The sequence below is a fragment of the Oxyura jamaicensis genome, chromosome 2 (genome assembly GCF_011077185.1).
Source record: "Oxyura jamaicensis isolate SHBP4307 breed ruddy duck chromosome 2, BPBGC_Ojam_1.0, whole genome shotgun sequence".
Classification (NCBI taxonomy): Eukaryota; Metazoa; Chordata; class Aves; order Anseriformes; family Anatidae; genus Oxyura; species Oxyura jamaicensis.
The window spans coordinates 36,216,010-36,236,628 of NC_048894.1; the positions used below are offsets into that span (position 1 = coordinate 36,216,010).

The window sequence follows — 20,619 nt, forward strand, 5'->3', positions numbered from 1 at the left end:
TGCTTCTTTATATTTCTTACCTTTTACCTTTACAAGCTACTTAATCTCAATGTAATATATGTAAAGTTGGTACTTTTTTTTTTTTTTTTTTTTTTTTTTTCTGTGTCCTGGTTACATTCAAAGTGACATTAGAGACCTCACTTTGTAACAAAGACTTGGTAGAATTTCAGGACAAAATGTCAGGAGTGGAAAATCCTCATTTGAGAGTAGTTTATTTACAGGTGGTAAAACTTCACAATTAATATAAATGTGTTTAATTTTCTGTCATAGTCTGCAAAGCTATTATCCAAATATTTTTGTTCCTGAAGGCAGAATTTACAGCAACTCACTGATGTAGCATGCCAGGAAATTTTCCTGCTTTGTCGATAGAAATCTTTTGCTGGCCGTTGTAAGGTGCACAGACTCAGACCTGCTGTGGTGTTTACTTTCGTGTTCTCTCAGATGAACTCTATTGGTGCTTTAACGAACAACTACTACTAGGGGGAATGTGAGTCATTTGTTTCTTGAAAACCTTCTGTCCTATGGATTCGTGCAGAAAATGACAAATGCTGGATTGGCTTATCTGTGCCTGCTTGCCTAGAATTGTCGGTGCCTAGCAATGGCTGGCACTGTAAGGCTTGGTTTGGTCTCCGAAGCCAATGACAATTTGCTTTCCTTTACTCCTAGGCCTGTTCCAGGTTCTCTGTCTTCACTACTGCACCTACACAACCGACAAAGACAGCCTATGCCTGCCTCTATGCCTGGCACCCTGCCTAACCCTACCATGCCTGGATCTTCTGCTGTACTCATGCCCGTAAGTTTTTTGTGTTTTGCTGTTGTTGTTGATTTTTTTTTTTTTTTGGGGGGGGGGGGGGGGCGGGGGTGGTATTATATATTTATTTATTTTTGTCTCTGGATTCAGCCTAGGCAGAGGTGAAAGTCATTTGGATTGTCCAAAAAAAAAGATCAAGGCATTATGAGTTAGAGAAGCTGGACATTTTTCTCTGCTTTGTCTTGCACAAGAGTATTTCTGGTGCGGTTAATGGAATGTTAATTAGTGTGAGAGCGATTAGAAACAGTTTACATGAGACTACAGTTTCTGGTTCTCACACTTGGTCATGTCAGTGAGATCAGTATGTCTGTGCTGGAACAAAAAGAAATTTCTGAAGTCAGACAAAACTGGAAAAGTCATGTACATGGGTTATGGCAGTGAACTCGGAAGTAATACTCTTGCTTCTGGGGGATAGCCAGCTAATAAGAAGGAAATATAGCTTACTTTCCAGGTCTAGTAACTTGCACTTAATTAACATTTGGTCATGATCACTGCTCATCTTCAACTGCCACTAATTTCTGCGGAGTTGGGAATATTCTTCATTTTCTGGAAGATGAAGGGTGCTTTGCCATTGTAGCTTCAAAATATTAAATGACTTTAACAACTCTCAGTACAAGACAACTGGGCAGATAAGGGGTAGAAAGGAGTCTGGATAGTATGGGGAAGAGGGGAGTGTGAAAGGAGAAGTTTCTGTTTCATCACATGGTGTTCAGTTGGGAAGGCAACTTGAGGGTGATCAGATATGGATGAGAAGAAAGTACTTCTTGTTCTGGCATTTCTGGGGCAGGGGGGACATTCTGGGGAGAAGATTCAGGTTGTCTGATATCTGAGCAGTCATTAATAAGTTGTTAATTAGTAACTTACCAACAAGGTTCTCCTGGAGTATCGACCAGGAAGGTCAACAAAAAAAATGTAAGAAATGCCACTGTGGACAGTTCTTTTTTTTAATTATTTTTTTCTGGCATGATTACTAAGGAACCTGAAATGGAGCAAACATCCTGCTTCAGTGTAAGCCCAGGGGCTTTAGGTTGCTGCTGGGGAGCCCTTTGGGCAGCTCTTCTTGCAAAGAAGCAGGCGTGCACTGGCTGAGAGCCCCACAGATGTGAGTCCTCCTCCCCACAGCCTTCCTGAATGGACAGTGGAGAAGATCACTGTGGGAGCCACTCCTATCCTGCTGATAGAGCTGTTTCTATCCTGCAGCAGAGCTGCTGCTTTCTTGTATGAGCCAAAGATTCAGGGAGCAACCCAAGCTGAGGCAGGATGCTCAGCTGGGGCTGAAAGCAGCACCATAACCCTACTTGTCACCCCGACCCTTCTGAGCGAAGACTAGCAGTGTAACAGCACTTGTCTCTTTTCAGGGAAAGCACTACAGGAAATTATTATATCTAGTCCTTTCTGCCATTAGGTTATGTCACTCACTCACAACATGGTGAGTTTAGCTTGCAAAAAGTGCTCTGCATAGCCGGGAGTCCTGCTTTGTATTTTATGCTGCATCAGCAGTACATGAAAGCTCCCCGTACAATACATATGGAAAACTCTTCTCAGCTGAGCAAGCCGAGTGAAGGAAAAAGAGCCATCTCGTTTTCCATATACTCAAGACTGGGGATTTTTATTTATGTTTTTAACTAGCTAAGTTGGGCTGCACTGACAGGAGAAGCCACAGCTTTATACAGTGATGCTTTTAAAACCACTTAACTCCGAGTGTTGTTATACTGAAAGGGAGAAAATCATTACAAAAAAGTGCAAACCTGGGTGGCTGCTACATTTGTTTAGTAAAGAATCCTTTTCTTTATAATTGGCTGTGAGTTTTCAGGGCCGACTCTGATGAAACACACGTCTGCATGCACACACGCATGCACTTCACGACACAGATTGTTATTTTTCCCATCATGACTTGAAGAAATAAAGCTGAGTCCATTTACATAGAAACCGGGCATAAATTCTTGTGAATGTCTCTAGACACTTTGAAACCTGTTTCTTTTTTTTTCTTTTAAAAGATGGAGCGACAAATGTCAATGAACTCCAACATCATGGGAATGCAGGGGCCGAACCTCAATAATCCTTGTGCTTCACCTCAAGTCCCCCCAATGCATTCGGAAGCCAAAATGGTAAAATGGAAAATTTTAAAAGATATATTTTGTTTTCTTATATTGCTCTTGCATACTGGCTACCCAGACAGTGGGGGATGTAGCCAGACACTGCTTACTTCATTCTTAGTCATATGTTACACTCTTTTTAATATGCTGCAGTAAATTGCCTTTGTGTCAGTTTAGTCTATGAACTTTCAAGATGTTACTAGTCCTAGCCGAGCTCTCAGTGAGAGGGAACTGAACTGAAGTGTTGGCTATGTGATCCGAACCATGTTAAATAGGACTTTTGGTGCAGATTAGTAGTGTTTAAACAAATGGTCTGGCTGGTTCTCTGATGGTGTCTGTGCTCCACGACTTGGCTTGAAGAAATTGTCAGTTAATCATCAGCAAAGTAAAAAGTGTCTGATGAGGAGGGAGTGTACATAGTCCTTGTTTTTTCCGGATAGGCACACGGTGTGTCAGTGTAATGCCAGTGTTAGAATAGAAGACCGAATGACATATATAAAGCCAGGATATTTTCTTTTGCTTGAGTGCAGCAAAGGTGCTGCCATCAGAAAGATGTGCCAAAATTCAGACAAAAATAATTTATCGATAGGAATCAAATGTCATGGTGTTTTTAAAAGTTGTTACGCGTCTTACAAGGTCGAGGCTTCCTCAGGCATTTGCACTGTTACAGAATTAGTGTCGGTAAACTAAGCTACATGTGGGCAGCTTTCTCCAGTTTTATATGCACTCTCATAGAGGTGTTCAGCACTAATGCCTTGGAACAAAGTTCATCAGTGTTGAAACACTTAGGCTTTTCCAGTTTCAGAACTGCCATTTGCTGGCAAGTAGATATATGAGGACAGAAGTTTGCAGTTTAACTCTGTAGGGTTTTTATCCTCTCAAGATATCTCATCATAGTGGAAAACAGGAGTAACTTCATTTAACTTCTTTCAGTGGCATTATGCCAAGGTAAAATTGTCATAAGTGAGAGAATGAAATCAAGCCGACAAAGATTAAGCAACCACATGTTTTTATATATTTCTACTTTGCATGACTGGTACAGCTTTTAAAGTTGTTGTCATCTATCCTGAGGCAAAGAAAAATATCTTATTGTCTATAGGCACGGTGCATGCAAGATACTTTTTGTTAAGAGCAGCAAAATATACAATCTCTGTTTTCTTAGATTGGATAGGTCATGCCTTCACCTCACTGTTGGTCTGGGTTAGGCTATTAACCCAACCTCTGTTAACACCCCGTCTAAAACCACATTCCGTAAACATGCAGCCAGTTGGTCAGAAGAGCAGCAATAGCCAAAAACTCTGGCTCCCCTAGCCAAGGAAAACCTGTGGTCAAGAGTTCTCTCTCCTCTGTACCACACAGTGACTGTGACATGCCAAATGGCAACAGCATCTGCAGCAGAGCTTGTTAAAAACTTTTTGGAATAGGCAAGTGTTTTTTCAACTCAAGTGAGGCTGAGCCAAGCTAAATACTCCTTGGCTAAATAAATCCCAAGCTGGCATCTGTTTTGGGGACTAAAGGTTCTGTAGTTTACTTCCCCCACCCCCACCCCCTGCCTTTTTTTTTTTTTTTTTAACTGGAAATGTGAGGCTACTTAAGAACAAGATTAAAATATTGGTGCACATTATGAGAATTCTGCAGTTTAATATCTGAAACTATACATTAATACAAACTACTTTTTAATTTGGATAAGGGTATGGCTCTTTCAGATAGAAATTGCCATCAGTTCCAAAACATAGTTCACTTCTGAGGGGTTTTCTGCCACTCTTCTAGGGGTGGAAAAAGTCCACACATATTAACTCTTAAGAGCCATAATTCAGAGCTCCAGGACCATTCTTTTCAAATGCTGGATTATTTATTTATCAATATTCTATATTCTAGTTTTCTACTTTGTTTTTCTTTGAATACACATGCAGTGTAAAAAACCTCTTCATTTAGCCACTGCTTGAACAATATGAATCTATTAGCAATACCTGCATGACCACAAAGTGGAAAAAATGTAGAATATTCAGAGCAAAATTATGTCTTACATGTAAGTTCATGAATTATAAATCTGAATCATCTGTATTACAGGCGTGTTTGTTCGTATTAACTGTTTCACTTTGCTTCATGCTCAAAGCACGAGACTTTACATACTCTGGTGATTTTTTTAAAAAAAGTGGAAAATGAGGGTGCTTAGTATCTTACTGGATTGTGTCCTGCATTAGGAAGGAATTTCAGATTTCTTTAGATTCTGCTAATGCCATTACTGATAGTGAATCCAGTACTGCATATGCTCTATTTGGCTGGCTGCACGCCGCCAAGAATGTATGTGCTGAGTGCTAAACAAAGTCATTGAAGCTGCTTGCTGCTAATGACTGCGGTAACTGGAGAAGTTTGGGGGACTTTGGGCCTGGTTCATCAGCCGTACAAATCCATGGCAGATGGATCAGCATTTTCTCTGCACCCACATGAAAGAATGCAGGACAGGCTCCTCTAGATGGGAGACCCAGATGTGATACCAAATCCTTCTGGCCTCATGCACATCAAAGTATGTACCTGAGCAATGCAAGCGTGATTTGGTATGCAGAAGTAACACTGTTTGGTGATTTAATTCGCTTATTTAAAATAAATATGGATAAATAATATCAGTATGGATACTGTATGATGCCAGGTTTTCCAGAGACAGCAAAAAGAAGGCAAAAGTTTTGTTCCCTGGATTAGTACATAGTTATTTTGTAGAAGGAAATGGAAGTCTGTCAGATGCATACGTATACAAAAACATATACAAAAACATACAGAATGGGTTGCATTATAATAAACAATTTATTTAATTTGTATTACCTCACATTTCTAGAAAGCCTTTTCGCTGCCTCCAAAGTTGCTCATTTACTGTTTTAATTTTTTTCCAGAGTGTGTAATTTCACATATTAAATTATTGTAGATGACGTCCAAAAACTGATTTAAATTATCACAACAATCTCAGTTTCTCGTGCAGCGTGCCTCTCAATTAGGTTATCACCTAATGCTTGAAAACTGTCCTAGTAAATGAATGAGTGAACATCTAAATCAATATCACTTTCTTCTTAGACTTAGAACTGAGGGGATAAAACCTTTATGCTGCCCACCAAAAACTCCCATTGATTTTGTATTAAAAATATATTGCATTGGAAAGTGGAGGAAACATTCAGCCATAAGTGTACATGGTAAAAATACTCAGAATAGCACGTGTAGCATATTAACATGCAGTTTAGTAGGCTATTAGGAATATTAGGAATTTGGAATTGTTGGCTGTGCCTTTCACTTAATATACTGATTACATACAGTTTGGTTTGCAATTTCAGAGTATCCAAGGTTTTATAACTGAGAAGTGCAATACCATGTGGGTTACCTGAGTGAAAGATAAACAGTGTGAATAAAACCGCTGGAAGGCTGTGTGACCATGGTTCTTTTTGTGGAGCTAATGCTTTTCTATCTGAATATTGTGAGGCATTGATCTTTAGCTGTTGAGATTTTTGAGCTATGAAAGGAAATATAAAAAACACACTGGCAGTGAAAATAATCTGACTTTAAAATACAGTTTTTGGTTTGACCTGTTTGCTTTTTCTTTTTCACTGTCCCTCTGCCCCTTGCCAGATACATAGTTTTATAAAATTTGAATAAAATGTAATATGTGTTCTTTGGCTGTGCCTGCCTTCCTGACAGGATCTGTGCATTTCTCTCTCTCTCTCTCTCTTTTTTTTTTTTTTTTTAAGAAGTTATTTTCATATTGCAAGTATATAGAGTTGTGGGCTAGTGTTTTTGCCTTGTATGCATTACTAGGTTGAACAGTAATGATAAGAAAATTAATTTGAAAGCATTTATCAGGTATAAGAGTAGAAACTTAACCGGAAAAGGAAAGTAATAAGCCAGTAATGAGTATGTTTACAATTACAGTACTAAATATTCATATTAATTGAACCTTGTAATTTACCTTAGAATGCTGAACAGCTTTAGAGGAGGAGGAAGCAAAAAGTGAAAGAAACTGTGGTTAGCCAGTTGTCACCAGAACTAATTTTCATTTGATTTAATGTGAGTTAAGAGTCAAGATCCTGCTGGTGGCTGTGAAAATCCCAGTCCATGTTCAGTCAGCCACCCATCCCAGCAGAAAGGCAGACCTGGTTCAGGTGCCTTTTGTGTTTTAGAAATAACTTTAATTTTTGTGCCCATGAGTTGTGGTGGTGCAAATGGTGCAAAGGGAGAAAGCACTGGGGTGTGCTGTTATCCCTGCCCCAGTATGATGCTCAGCCGAGCCATTTTAGCAGCTGCTACATGTGGAAACGAGAGCTCTGTTACAAAAGCAGTGGCATCCTGGGACAGCTCCTGAGGCTTCTTGAGAAGGAAATTTCAGCTGGCTACAAAGAGAGAGCCCGTGGCTGGGGGTTTTGATGCTGGCTTCAGACAGGAGACACAAGCAGGATCAAAGCCACTGAGGTTCTAGGTACAGCTGCTTAATGTTTCATGACTGGAAGTGTTTTATTATGTATAATAATGGTTTGAAGTCAGTGTTTTCATATCAAGAAAAGCGGGAAAGGAAATACTTTAACTGAGCGTTACACACTGCTTCAGGGCCAGAAGACTTTTCTTAGCATGGGTTATGGACCACTGAGCCGAAGGAAAAGTGTCACATCTCTGTAGAGCTTTCAGCAGCAATTTCTCATATTGTCCTTCATAAGAAAGCAATGAAAGCTGCATAAGGGAAAAAAATGGAAAAGGAAGCTTTCCAGCTTAATAATAATAATAATGTTGACACAATGTCCTCTATCAGTAACTGAGAAATGTTTTCAAGGAAGAAGGGAGAGTTGAATAGTTAAACTGTTGACAAAATTCACTGTTCTGAAATTGTATCTCCTGTTATATTGGTGCTTATGTTTTCAAGTTGCCAAAGCCAAGCTTTCAGTGTGCTCCTGATCAGCACTTTGAAATCCTCCCTGGGCAGTAGCTTTGCCTGTAGACAGTATGCCTTGCTGTGGATTAAGGTATTAATGTTATGGGTGAAGCTAATCATATTTTGTTTTGTTTACTGAAACAGGACCTCATAGCCGTCATGCCTAAATGCTGGATTATGGACTAGACTCAGTAGAAACTAATTCTTCTTAAGCTGTCAGTGGCTCAGGCAGTGAAATAGAGAAGAGAGCTGGTTCAGTTACTCAAAGCTGCTGCAAATATGTGTTGAATATTTGATCTCACTTCCACTGAGTGCATACAAATCACGTTGCTTGTTGCAGCCACAAGTTGTAATAATTCCTTGCATTTTTCTTTCTTTGTGTCACTTTATCCTGCAGTGATCTTATCAGCAGTATTTCCCTAGAAGAACTTGGATTTTTATTATTTTGTTTGCCTTTATTCAGCTGGGTGTTAGAATGACCTCTCTTTCCCCCACCCAGCATCCCTCACCAACTGTCCACCCTTTCTCCTTCATCCCTTTCTCCACCACCCTCTCTTTCCTCATAGGATTTGCTGTCTTTGTACATTTGTTTCTCTTCCTCCTTTTTCCTCCAGTGTCCACCCTGATTTTGTAACCATGGCAATAATTGAAATACAATCCTAATGTTTGCTTGCCGTAGCTATCGACTAGCCCAACACATGAACTGCTGGATCTGGTTCTTGTGTGTTTGTTGTAAGGTTTTGAAACTTAAGTCAGACGCATCTGTATACTTGAGTGACTTGTTTGGTGCCGAGCTGTCCCTTCCAGGAAAGGTTTTGTTTGTGTAAACTTGTGTGTCAGGGAGAGCTGGTACAAATAAAAGTAAATCCTTATGGCATTGAAGCCAGGGAAGAAGGAAATTATAAAAATAAAAACAAGGTTGTCTTACAGGGAAGTTCTGCTTCGCAGAGATAGATTTCAGTCTTTTGCTTGGAATTTGTACAGCTTTCACTTTCCAAGATTTTGGTGAGAGCTATGAATAATGGAAGTTGTTTTGCACTTTGGGCCACTGCGTGTTCAGTCTGGCATTTGCTTGGGATGTACAAGTGCACCTCATTACGAGCAACGGGCTCCAGGGTGGAGGGGATGGTGTGAGACCCGTTACCAGCTCCATACTTTAACCACTGAGGACACAAGAGCTGGAAGCAAATTCTCATGGCAATAAATCTCTTCTTTATGAACATGCTTAAAAGGCATTTTCAAAAAACTGAGCAGTAGCTAATGAAGCAGTTTATTAATTATGATAGCATTCCTGGGAGATAAATAATTTTAGACCGCTGAAGAACTGAAAGGGAAAAGTGAAGTGACTTGCTAGAGGCCATGCAATTTGTCAGTGAACGAACTGAAACGACACAGAAGAATTTCTGCCTGCCACTTCCAGAAAACACAGCTTCAGTCCGAGTTGAATTTATGTATAAATATTATTAGTATATATTATTGTTAATTATTAATATTGCTATATTAATATCATTATTGAAATGCAGTATTTTACAGGACTAGTGAAAGAACGGGAAGGCTTTAAACACCTCATGCTTAGAGTAGGTGCAAACTCAAATTCAGGACTCAAATCTACATAGAGATGATAGTTTATGTTTGGATTTAATGCCCCTGAAATTTCCTGAACTTTACTGATGAGATTTTGGCTCAGAATGACAAAAATTAACTGATCTTCTGAGACTTCTGTCATCTGAGATGATGGAAGCCTTGTGAGATCAGCTTCCCTGGCATTGTGGCTTTCACTGAAATCTCAGGAGAGCACTTACTTTTGCATCATGTCAACCATATCCAAACCAGGACTAACGGATACCCCTGTAGAGCTCTTTCTAAGATCACAGGCATATTTGAAATACTGCTACAAGCTGTGTTCAGTCTGAGGAAATGCTCACAGCATTTGTTGTTTCTTCTGTCAAATATGGCTAGTGACACTTTTCAGTGGTGGGAGGGTTATATACTGTCTTCCAGATGTTCATTAGTACAACTTTTCTGATTTATGTCTGGAGAGTTACCAAAGCGCTAATTCAAAAACTGGGGCAGACTGGGTCTCCCACCCTGGAAACACTTAGGCTGCAAACTTTGCTCCGCTTGTGGTTTTTGCTAGCAAGTTGCTGGCCAATAATGTTTATCTGGGATTTTAGTGCATGAAATGTCATGAATAGTCATCCCAAATGTGCTCTGTAGTCAGACAGCATGGGATGTAGTGTAGTTGGTCGTGTCCTCTGTGCTTTGTACCCGCTTATACAACTCCCACATGGCTCACCTGATCAGAACATCTTTACTCTGGACATTTTGCTCATATGCTGAGGACTATTTGCAATTTCTCTGGCAATGTGGGCACCTCTGCATTAGTCTGCTTTAGATAATTTACCTTATTTTAATTGACTTACATTACAAAGAGGACAGCAAAGTACTTGATATAACTGGAATCATCTCCCATGAGTATTGCAGAGGCACAGGGAACATGAACTTTGACCAGCTAAAAGTGAACTTCAAAGATTTGGCTAAAAGGCTATCAGTCTTTTAGGAATATAACTTAATTTATGCAAAAACTCCGTCTTCTAGTCATAGGTGTGCTGTTTGTTTTTCTCCTATTTAATATATTGAAGTCACACTGATAACCACTCATTACCATATTGAAAAATGTTCTAAAAATCTTGTTTTAATATAACATCAATTTATTCATTTAGTAACAATGTGAGTGTGGAAGTACTTTAATTTAGGACTGTTACCTCCATTATATTGCATTCTCATTTTTGAAAGCTTGGCTTTAAAACAATTAAAAAAAAAAAAAAAGCCTCTATAAAATAGTAAGGCATGATTCTAGTAGTTTTATTTTATTTTTCAGTCTACTAGAAATCATTAAAAACAAAATAATCAACTTTACCCTACAGCTCAACCTCTTCTCTCCTCTGCTTTTCTCTCTTCTTCTCTACATTTTAATTTTCCAAAATAGGTATTCAGAAAGGAAAAAAGCACCATAAGCAGCTTACAATAGAATTTCTCATTCCTCTGGTTTTAAAAAACAGAGGCAATGCTTTTATTATTATCAAAGAATACTTTTAAAATTTAGTCCTGATCCTGATCTTCTTTTATTTAGGATACAGTTCATATTTGTCTCTTCTTTTTGCACACTGGTGTTTGCACATTTCCAGCATCTTATAGGAACTTTTTCTGACTTAATTTTTCAGCTCTGCTTCCTGCAGGATTTTATTACATAATATTTAAAGATATATTACTTTCTATAATCATCAAAGTAATATCAGGAGATGTTTATAATTGATTTGTCAAACCAAGCATTCACCAGGTGTTTTTGACTCTTCAGTATCAGTGACAGGTATTGGTACCTGTCCCTAGTGATTCATAATGAAAAATTGCCAGATATTTCCCTGAAATTGATGGATGATTCATGTTGTTATATTTAGGCCACATTATTCTGGAATGTTTAAATTAGACTAAAAGCCACCTCTGAGTATACATGTGCAAACATAGAGTACATTTTTAGTTTCCCATCTGGAAATAAATACAAAGTCCAGTGCTGTTTTCAAGTCACAAGAAATATTGTTATATTTTTATTATGGTATTTCAGTTCACACTCATGCTAATATGAAAAGTTTAGTAATGGCATATCCTCAATACTGCCCTCAAATGCCAAGGTTACACATGAAGTCCAATGGGATCTAGCAAATGTTTAAACTTTTATTAAAGCCCAAAGCCCCAAATAGACTTTACTAGACCTGTACAAATTATTTTAAATTATGTAAATATTTTTAGTATGTCTGGCTTCTGACAGAACACTACTATACACCAAAGTATGACATTTGCCTTACTGTGCCAACTTTTGCTATTTTTTTTTTTTTTTTTCTTCCCAAAATACCTAGCATCATTACTGGATTTGACTAGAGTCTGCTTTATGTGCTGCTTGTGGTTCAGGAGAAATACATGTTAAGCGGATGGACTGTGTTCCCTGACTGTTAACAGAGGCTCTTTAGGATGAGGTTAAGCATGAACGTTGTTTTGGCTGCCAACACCACAGCCAAGAGATACCCAAGATAAGGTGGGGGGTGAAATCTTGATCTGCTTTTGATCTGATGGACATGTACAGCTGCTCTGAAGGCTGGTACTTGTGTTCAGTGCGTGTTTGTCAGAAAAAAATGTCTTTTTTTTTTTTTTTCTTTGTGGCAGATACTGCTCTAACTTCATTGCTAGAGTGAACATTCTTCTTGGAATCCTCTTAAATAAAATAAATCCTGCCAAAGCATTAATATCTGGATGTGTATGAAATGTGGTCTTTCTGGGAACTTCATTTAAACAAAAGGCAGTGGTAGGAAGTAGTAACAGCTGACGATCTGAAGAGCTCCAGCTTTGTTGGTCGAATGTCTCCAGTTGTGCGTGTTTTTACACGTGCTTGCGTGTAACTTTTTTTTTTATTTTCTGTGTGTTTTTTTTTTTTTATCTTCATTCCACACACTTTTACTATGCAAGCATAATTTTACAGATTATGTTTGCCTAACTTTGTTCATCTCTTTATTTGTGCACTACCTTATCTTTTGTCAAGAAACCACTTTTCCTGAAATACTTCAGAATGTTGAAGAACAACAAGTAACTGAAAATTCACGTATATTGCCCAGAAATCCCTTAATAACATTAATTTAGGATGACTACCATTTGTAAGAGTAGTGGGAAATATGTTCTACTACTTCAATTTGCAGAGAGTTGTCGGTCTCCTAAATGATGTTAGTGGTGGATTAGTTTGATTGGAAACTTGATCGGAAACTTGATCCAAGCAACGTTTGAATTAGTTGAATAAAGAGGTCCCAGAGGTAATCTAGGGTCTATGCTAAACTTTGTATATAACTACATTGCTGCTTGAGAACTGAGATAGGAATGAATTTCCCTTGGTGAAATTTGTGGTTAATGGGATTGTCCAAGGATACCCAAATCCTTCATTTCAAAAAATAAGTTAGCTTGATCCCATTTTAAAGATTTTTAGAAAGTAAACACTTCTGTTTCTACTACACTTAAAATTCAGGATATGTTTATACTGGTCTTAATAAAACTGGTAAACATGAGGCTAGCTGAATACCTCCCACAAGAACCCAAATAAAGTAGCTGTGACTCGCAGTGCTTGTCCAGCAAGTGCTCCTCTCCCAGGCCAGCCAGTTCTCACTGGCAGAGGGCTCCTGCCCCATCCCCAGTCTTGGTGAAGGGTAGGCACTGGCTCTGGACTTTGCTTTCTGTTCTTTGAAGGTAAAAAAAAACAAAAAAACAAACAAAAAAAAACCTCACTAGACAAGCACCTAAGCCCCTCTCCTCTTCATTTACACACCCTAAAGGTAATATTGGCATAGTATCAATGAACACTATACCTGCCCACTTGACTCTCACGTGCCATGTGATCGCCCATAATAAATTATGTACTTAATGGAGCAATAGCGGTAGCTGAGATTCTTGCGACGAGAAGAATCACGTTACCAGAAGTACCAAAAAGGCTGATTAAAATTAAATTGTAGCAGACAACAGTTGTGTTACAAAGGAAAGCTCTATTACAGCCAAGTCACTTTCTTTGCTAACCTCTGACTTATTTATTTCTCCTGCATGCTGCAGTCTGCATGCTCTTTCTGGTTGTAATGAGCATTAATTGATTAGCTGGATCTATGAAGAGCTTGAGCACTCGTAAGTACTATCCCAGTGGGTACACAACTAAATAGTTTATGAGGTAATTAGTATTTTAATGCCTTTTCTAATGAGCCTTTTCAGTAATGAAATCTCATGAGGACATTATTGGTTCATATATATTTCTTCAGACACAACAGAAGGTAAGCTAATGCTATTAAGAGATTTTAAAGCTAGTTTATAAAATGGTTTTTAGTAACTTATTTTGAATACATGCCTTGGTACATTTGGCTTTATTAAAACAGCAACAACAACAAAAGTCTTAATTTTTCCCACTACTCTGTCTCTTGCACTCCTCTCTCCTGACAGAATTCTTACAATATACTGCAATTTCAAATAATTGGGATAATTTCTGAGGCTGCTACCCGATCTCCTCAGCTCAGCTGTAAGTAAATAATACCATACTGTCTGAGCATGTTGTTTCAGATGTGTTCTCATCCTGGAAAAAAAAAAAAAAAAAAAAAAAAAAAAAAAAAAAAACTCTGTGCCTGGCTGCACAGCGCCTTGGATTTATGACTGTGTCAAGTTTGAGAGAATGACCAACCTCTACAAAGCTTTTCAATGTCAAGCTGAGCTCTATTCTGTAGGCTAGAAAGCAGCAGAGAGCTTGCAATCCTACAGGCAGTCTTACTTAACCTCCTCCTTCAGGTTCATTGGATGTACGCTGTTTTACCCTGGATTAACCCATAGTTTGAAGGACAAGTGCTGTGTCTTGCATTTTGTTTCTCTTGTACCTGATGGAGACGGCTTCAGAGGGCTTTTCTGGGAAGATGTGAATTGCTTATTTTATAGTTGGCCCTGGGTTTTTGTTCTCTGGAGATTGCAAGGTATCAGAAGCTTTTTATGTATTAAAAAAATAAAAATATTCATTTTATGCATTTTTTTTTCTCATGTATTAGTGCTCACTTCTTCCACCCAGGAAGTGTATCCCTGTCCTGAGTGGGAGTACAGCAACAATTTAACAGCACATAGCAATGCTGTGAAACAGCCTAGGCCAAAGACCAAAGCATGTATGTTTTGGAAATCTTTTTCACAAATTAGTTTTACATAGTTTAAGTGATATACGCCTCAAAATACTTTGCAAACTTAATTTTAAGGTACAGATGTACAAATCCTATTTAACACTAGGAACTGTAGCAGTAAAGCTGTAAGAAATTCCCCTATATGGATCTCATTATGTAATGTAAGATGTAATGGGTCTAATTCACCCTTGGGGTGTCTTTAATGGTGTCAGCACAGTTTCGTAAAGGATGGATTTGGCCTAGGGACACCAACACTATAAAATCTTACTGTCTTCCACTGGTATTTCTGTCTCCATTTCCAAATCTTTACTGAGATGTGTCACTGTGATATATTAATATCCTAGCACTTTTTGACGGCTCTAAGTTATTAAGAGTATGCATATTGTTTTCATCAAGTGAATCTGAGAAGCTAGACTTTTGGTAGGGTAGCTGTAAAAGCCACCTCCAAAACATATAGAAATGTGTCATTTCTCTTCCTATATTTGATCTTGTTTGCAATACCATGAAGAATGAGCAACACATAGGAGATGAAGAACGCCCAAGGCTGACCACTGCTTTCCACATTGCTTGCCATCTCCACACCCTTCTGCAACATGAGCCCGAGGGCTGGACAGCACAGGAGAGGATAGCGACTCCTCCGTCAGCTTGTAGCGGCACCTGCAGAGTCTTGGCTTTGTGGCGCTCACCCCTACGGTGTGCTGGAGCCCTCTTGTTAAGGCACAGTCAGATGGGCGCTTGGAATGTAAGCTGAGCAGCCTAATCCATTCCTTCAGCTGAGGTGTGGTGGCCTGTTGCATTCGTGTTCGTGGTCTGTTGGAAATGCAAAATAAATCAGATTTGACTGCATTGCCTTCAGGGGTCAGCCAGCCACCCCTGCTACTCTGAGACCCTCTGAAGGGTCAGCCGTCTGCCAGCATCCGGAGAAGAAAATTCAAGAGAGAAGGTGCACATCAGGTTACCAGCCCAAGAGCAGAGGAAAATTATCCTCAGAGAAATATTTTGGTTTCCATTCTGGAAACTTCATAGAGTGTGTTTCTGCTCTATATTCAGAAGCTTCCTTAGGGGAGAAATGACCCGTAAGTTGTCTGAGAGTAAGAGCTCTGAGCTGTTCTCCTTTGATGGCCTTTGAGTTTTGCTAAAGCCATCTTTGAACTTTAATGGAGCACAGTCAGAATTAAACTGGGGGAAGGGGGAAGCAATAGTCAGACCTTGCTTTTGATTTTGTTAATACATTTAAACTTGAAGTAGGCTGGAATTATTTTGCTTACTTTTTCAGAGACTTTGGGGTTTTGTTTGGTGCTTCCTGAGTCATCACCTGTCTTTGATTAGACTTTTTTTTTTATCTAGCAAGAGGTATACTATTGATATACTGTGAAATGCACAAAGCCTTTGTATTAGCTGCACTGGACTTGTGATCCTCCCAGCTTCATTTTGCTCCCTGTATCTGCTCCTGAGCAGGTCCATGCTCCACGCTCTGTTCTGAGAGGGCATAACCACTGATCTTTGACACCTTAGCAGCTTAAAAGCTCAGCTTTCTCAAATTCAGATACTTTTAGATTTGTCCTTGTACCTTCAGTCTGGAGGAGACCTTATTGCTCTCTACACCCACCTGAAAGGAAAGTGTGGGGAGCTGGGGGTTGGCCTCCTCTTGTAGGTAACTAGTGATAGGACTAGAGGGAATGGCCTCCAGTTGTGCCAGGAGAGGTTCAGGTTGGGAATGAGGAGACATTTCTTCTCAGAAAGAGCAGTCAGGCACTGGGACAGGTTGCTCAGCGAGGTGGTGGAGTCACTGTCCCTGGAGGTCTTTAAGGAAAGGTTGGATGTGGTGTTTAGGGACATGGTTTCGTGGGTGACATTGGTGGTAGGGGGATGGTTGAACCAGATGATCTTGAAGGCCTTTTCCAACAGTAATGATTCTATGATTCTATGATAATAACACATATTTGTTATATATATGTACATATATGTCTGTATAAACATAGTCTCTTCAGTGATTGCTATTGGAACAGTAGAGAGAGAAATAGACACAGAAGAAATGTCTTGCCTCAGTGAGAAATACTTGAAAGAGCAAGAGGCATTTAAAAGAAAGTTTGGCACTTTCTATTTCTTTCTTCTCCTTGTGTGTACCATGAGGTCATGATTAATGGCTTTTGTGATGTTTAGAGGGCAGAAATCATGTGTATGTTCAATTCAGAAAGACCTCTGAATTGTCTGGACCCAGGGGAACCTGCAGCTCAGGTCTGGAAGGACCTGTGATGTCATTTTGTGTAGCCAGGGGGGACACAGCTATTACTTTTTTAGGCATTATTCTTGGATAGTACTAAGGTGTGTGGGGGATTTTTTTTTTGGCATCCCAAACACATTTGAAAGATTCATTCTGTCTGAGCAATGGAAAGATCCCCCCTTCCTCAAGGGAGGCTCTTTAGAACTGGAGGGAGGGAGGGTGGGGGGTCTTAATTTGCTGTTGAGGGTGTGCGTGCAGTAGTATGACCAGAATGACTCTAGCCTTCACAGATACACTTCTAGTGATGCAAACCAAGTTCAAAGGAATGGAAAACTGTAAATAAATTTTACTTGAAATAAAGCTACTATGAGACAGAGAAACTTGCACAGTGGAGAAATAGAATATTTTGACATTTATCCATGGTTTTCCTGGGGTGTCTTGGACTGTATAAACTCACTGTTATTGTGTTAGTGAAATCTTACATTCCCAGAAGACATAACTGGGACTGGGATTTAACTTCTTTTGCTTTGAAGAAAGAAGAGAAAAAGTAAATTTATTACACTAGTATAGCCCCCATCAATTCCATGCATAAAGGAATTATGAAGGAGCCTAATAAACTGTGGACAAACTCAGAAATTCCTGACAATTTCTTTCCAAATGATGTGCATTTTAAGAATATATTTTTCTAAATACAAAGGGGAGTGGGGTTGAATACTTTCTCTTTCTTCAGTCCTTTTACTTCGGTAAAAGAAGATGCTATTGAAGACACGCTGCATAATCTGTCTGGTGTCACTTATGAGCAGTGCAAGAGATATATTATCTCTGTTTTGCTTTTAAGCGAGATGAATGCATTTAAAATGCAAGTATAGTTTAAGCAGCATATTCTTAGGATATCTTACTTTCTTGCAAGCTACTAAACTTTAATTCGGAATGTTTGTGTGTTGTATTTGTAATTCAAACTAGATAATGTTTAGTTATATTTACATATTATGCCTGGCTAATAACTGGCAGATATAGAGTGATATTAAAACAGAGGGAACCCAGACAATAAACATCCCAGTTCACAGTTAGACTATGAGTCTTTGTGCTTCCTTATAGTGTGATTTCAGCATCTAATTAAGCAGATGCTCAAGTAGTTTGGGGACTTAAGCCTTAAATTACTAGATTAAATTACTGTTCCCTATCAGCATGAGTTTCAGTGCCAAAAGATAAATTTACAGTAAGAAGCAAACATTTAGGATGAAAAGTATGGCATAAATTAAACCATCTCAAAAAGCCAGGAATAAACTGTTAGCTAATAACACACACAACAAGCTGGAAAATGTAAGAAATTAGTGTACATCTCGCTACAGGGCTGCTTATTTCAGAGAAGATAGAGCAAAGGGCATTCATGAATTTCATCATCAGTGCTGAATTGTTTTTTGGGAATAAGCTACTATTTTGCATTTAGGTTTTATTCTCATTACTAAATTTGAATATTTCCTCTCTCATACCTGTCAGTCACATTCCAATGAAAAGTTTGTCCCAGTGCATTTTTGGGTACGAGAAACAGCTCATGGCATATAATTTAAATTAAGTAAGATGAAGATCCTAATTTATGTGTAAACAATGTAAAAATCAGAGGTGTCTTATATGTGATATTTCGTTGCACATATCACTGCCTTAGTTCACAAACAGTTTTATTCCTGAGCGAGGAAAAAAAATTCTGGGTTTGTAAATGAAGCTGAAACTATTGGGTTCGCAGTATGAGGGCCACCCTGAGTACAATGTTCGCATTAATCTTTGCTCCTTACACAGACCGCTGGAGCTGCCTGCCAGGGCTAATGAATGGATTCTGACTCCACCATGTTAGGCTATTACTAAATACAAAGGCTGGTCACAAATTATAGATTGTCTGATGGCTTCAGATATAAGCATTAGAAAAACATTTGCTTAACAGTAATAATTAGTCTGCAATAGAGGCAAGTTTTACAGATTGCTTTGGACTTAGGAGCACTGAGGCAAATGTGGCTTTCTGTGGGAAAAAGCCTGTTGCCTATCTAGCAATTCATAAAATGAAAAAAAAAAGAAAAGAAAAAAGAAAAAGAAAGAAAAAAAAGGTGTTTTAGCTACATGTCTTCTAAATGTGAGACCAAACCATGACACTTCTACAAAACCCAAACAACCTATCTTTACTACATAAACTGTACTGTTTTAGGAGCACTACCTTTTCTTAATTAAACAATAAAAAAAGATCTCAGTTAAGAGATATTCCTGGCTTTGATCATGCTTGCCCAGATACAGTGCTTAAGTAAGTGGATTCTTTTTTAGCTTAAACCTTAACAGTTAAATTAGAAGAAAACTCACAACTGGCGCAGAGGAGTTCAGCAAATCACCAGGCAGCCTCGGCTGCTGAGATGCTTTCGTTCTTTAGCAATGAACTCATACCTTGTGCTTTTGTATTCTCGGGGAGAAGAATCCGTAGTTCAGAGAACTGCTAGAAACAGCATGGTTAAATGAAGCCCAACAGTAAGCAATTCGTGTTACTGAAGCATGTCATTGAAACTTGGCACAAGTGCTGGCTCCGAGCTTGTGCTGCAGAATTGTTTTAAGTGCTTGTCATCCCATAGATATTGCTGCAAATGTTCTGTACAGTCTCTCCTTTCCTCTGCTGTCCGGGAGAGTGAGTAAAAGAATACGTCTCTGCGTTTTCATTTGTTTTACTTTGAGTTTTCTGTGCTTTGGTTTCAGTAGCATGGCTATCAGATGAATGAGGTTGTCTCCATGCCAGGGTAGATGCAAAACAGCCCATTACTTCATTGTGTGGTTGGTTTGCTTGTTTGTTTTAAAAGTTTGCATGTACTCGTGGATGCAAGGGGATGATAGCATCTAATAATTGTAGCGCTGGCAGGAGCAATACAAGCTCACCCTTGCAGCCTGCCAAGGTACCTCTACTCGGGCTTGCAGCTCCTTCCCCTCCCAGCCCCCCCCTCCACCCGACTCGTCCTGCTGCTGCAGCACAGATCTAGAGAGCAGCTTTAAGGGGCTCAAAACTGGCAGCAAGACCACCAAATTAATTTTCCTTTTTTGATGTGATTAGTTTTTGACTACTATGTTGACATCTCTTGTGCCGAGACATTGAGCTGAGGGTTCCTGCTGTGGAAGTCCCTGACTCCGCTTCTACAGTGGTGCAACTAGAGGGATTTTATTCCCTTCCAAGCTGATCTGGGAAAGGTTTTGAGAGGGAACTGCCAAGAGCAGAAAGTATGAATACATTAACAAATGCTGGTAATCCCTGCTTTACAGAAAGATGGGCTTGATTACCTTATATTTAGAAGCTTTTGTCAATAGTGTAGAGGAATGTAAGAATATCCTAGAAAGCTAGTAATATTTTCAGAGCATATAGTTTCCTTCAGTAACTGTCATTCGCCTGCAGTTCCAGGTATTAATTAAAGGTATCATTATGAGGGTTCATCCGGTGCCCTTATCCTCTATGCATGGAGTCAGACGTTGTACAGGACTTCATTTCAGCGGGGCAGCCTGTTACTATGACTTCTGTGACCTGGAACAACAAAGGCTGGTTGGTTATTAAACAATCCATTTATTATGGTGTCTTTACCAATGATAATTAAAATACCTGCAATTACTAAATTATCTTGTTAATTAAGGTAATCCTCAAGGTTATTTTCTGTTTACTGTGTTGCTAGGGATACCTAATACATCAATATGTGTAGAAGTGTTCGATGAGATTGCCAGATTTTTTGAAAGATAAATAGTTTTACATGCTTCAGAAGTAGAATCCAATTGGCTTAGGAACTGGCCAAAGACTTAAAAAGTGACATCATTCTTGGCAACTGATAAAGATATATTTTTGT

The 20,619-nt window shown here is 39.0% G+C and overlaps 1 protein-coding gene across 5 annotated transcripts in view; it reads left to right on the forward strand.

The window, feature by feature from the left end:
- Positions 1 to 20,619, forward strand: part of CREB5 (cAMP responsive element binding protein 5) — a 238,013-nt gene that overhangs the window by 163,944 nt on the left and 53,450 nt on the right. For all 5 annotated transcript variants that reach the window (XR_004748275.1, XM_035317994.1, XM_035317996.1 and 2 more), the window contains 2 exons: positions 667 to 793; positions 2,809 to 2,919. Coding sequence is in view for 4 of the 5 variants with exons in the window: in XM_035317994.1 (XP_035173885.1) it covers positions 667 to 793; positions 2,809 to 2,919 (238 nt within the window). In the remaining variant the exon portion in view is untranslated. The remainder of the gene's footprint in view (positions 1 to 666; positions 794 to 2,808; positions 2,920 to 20,619) is intronic.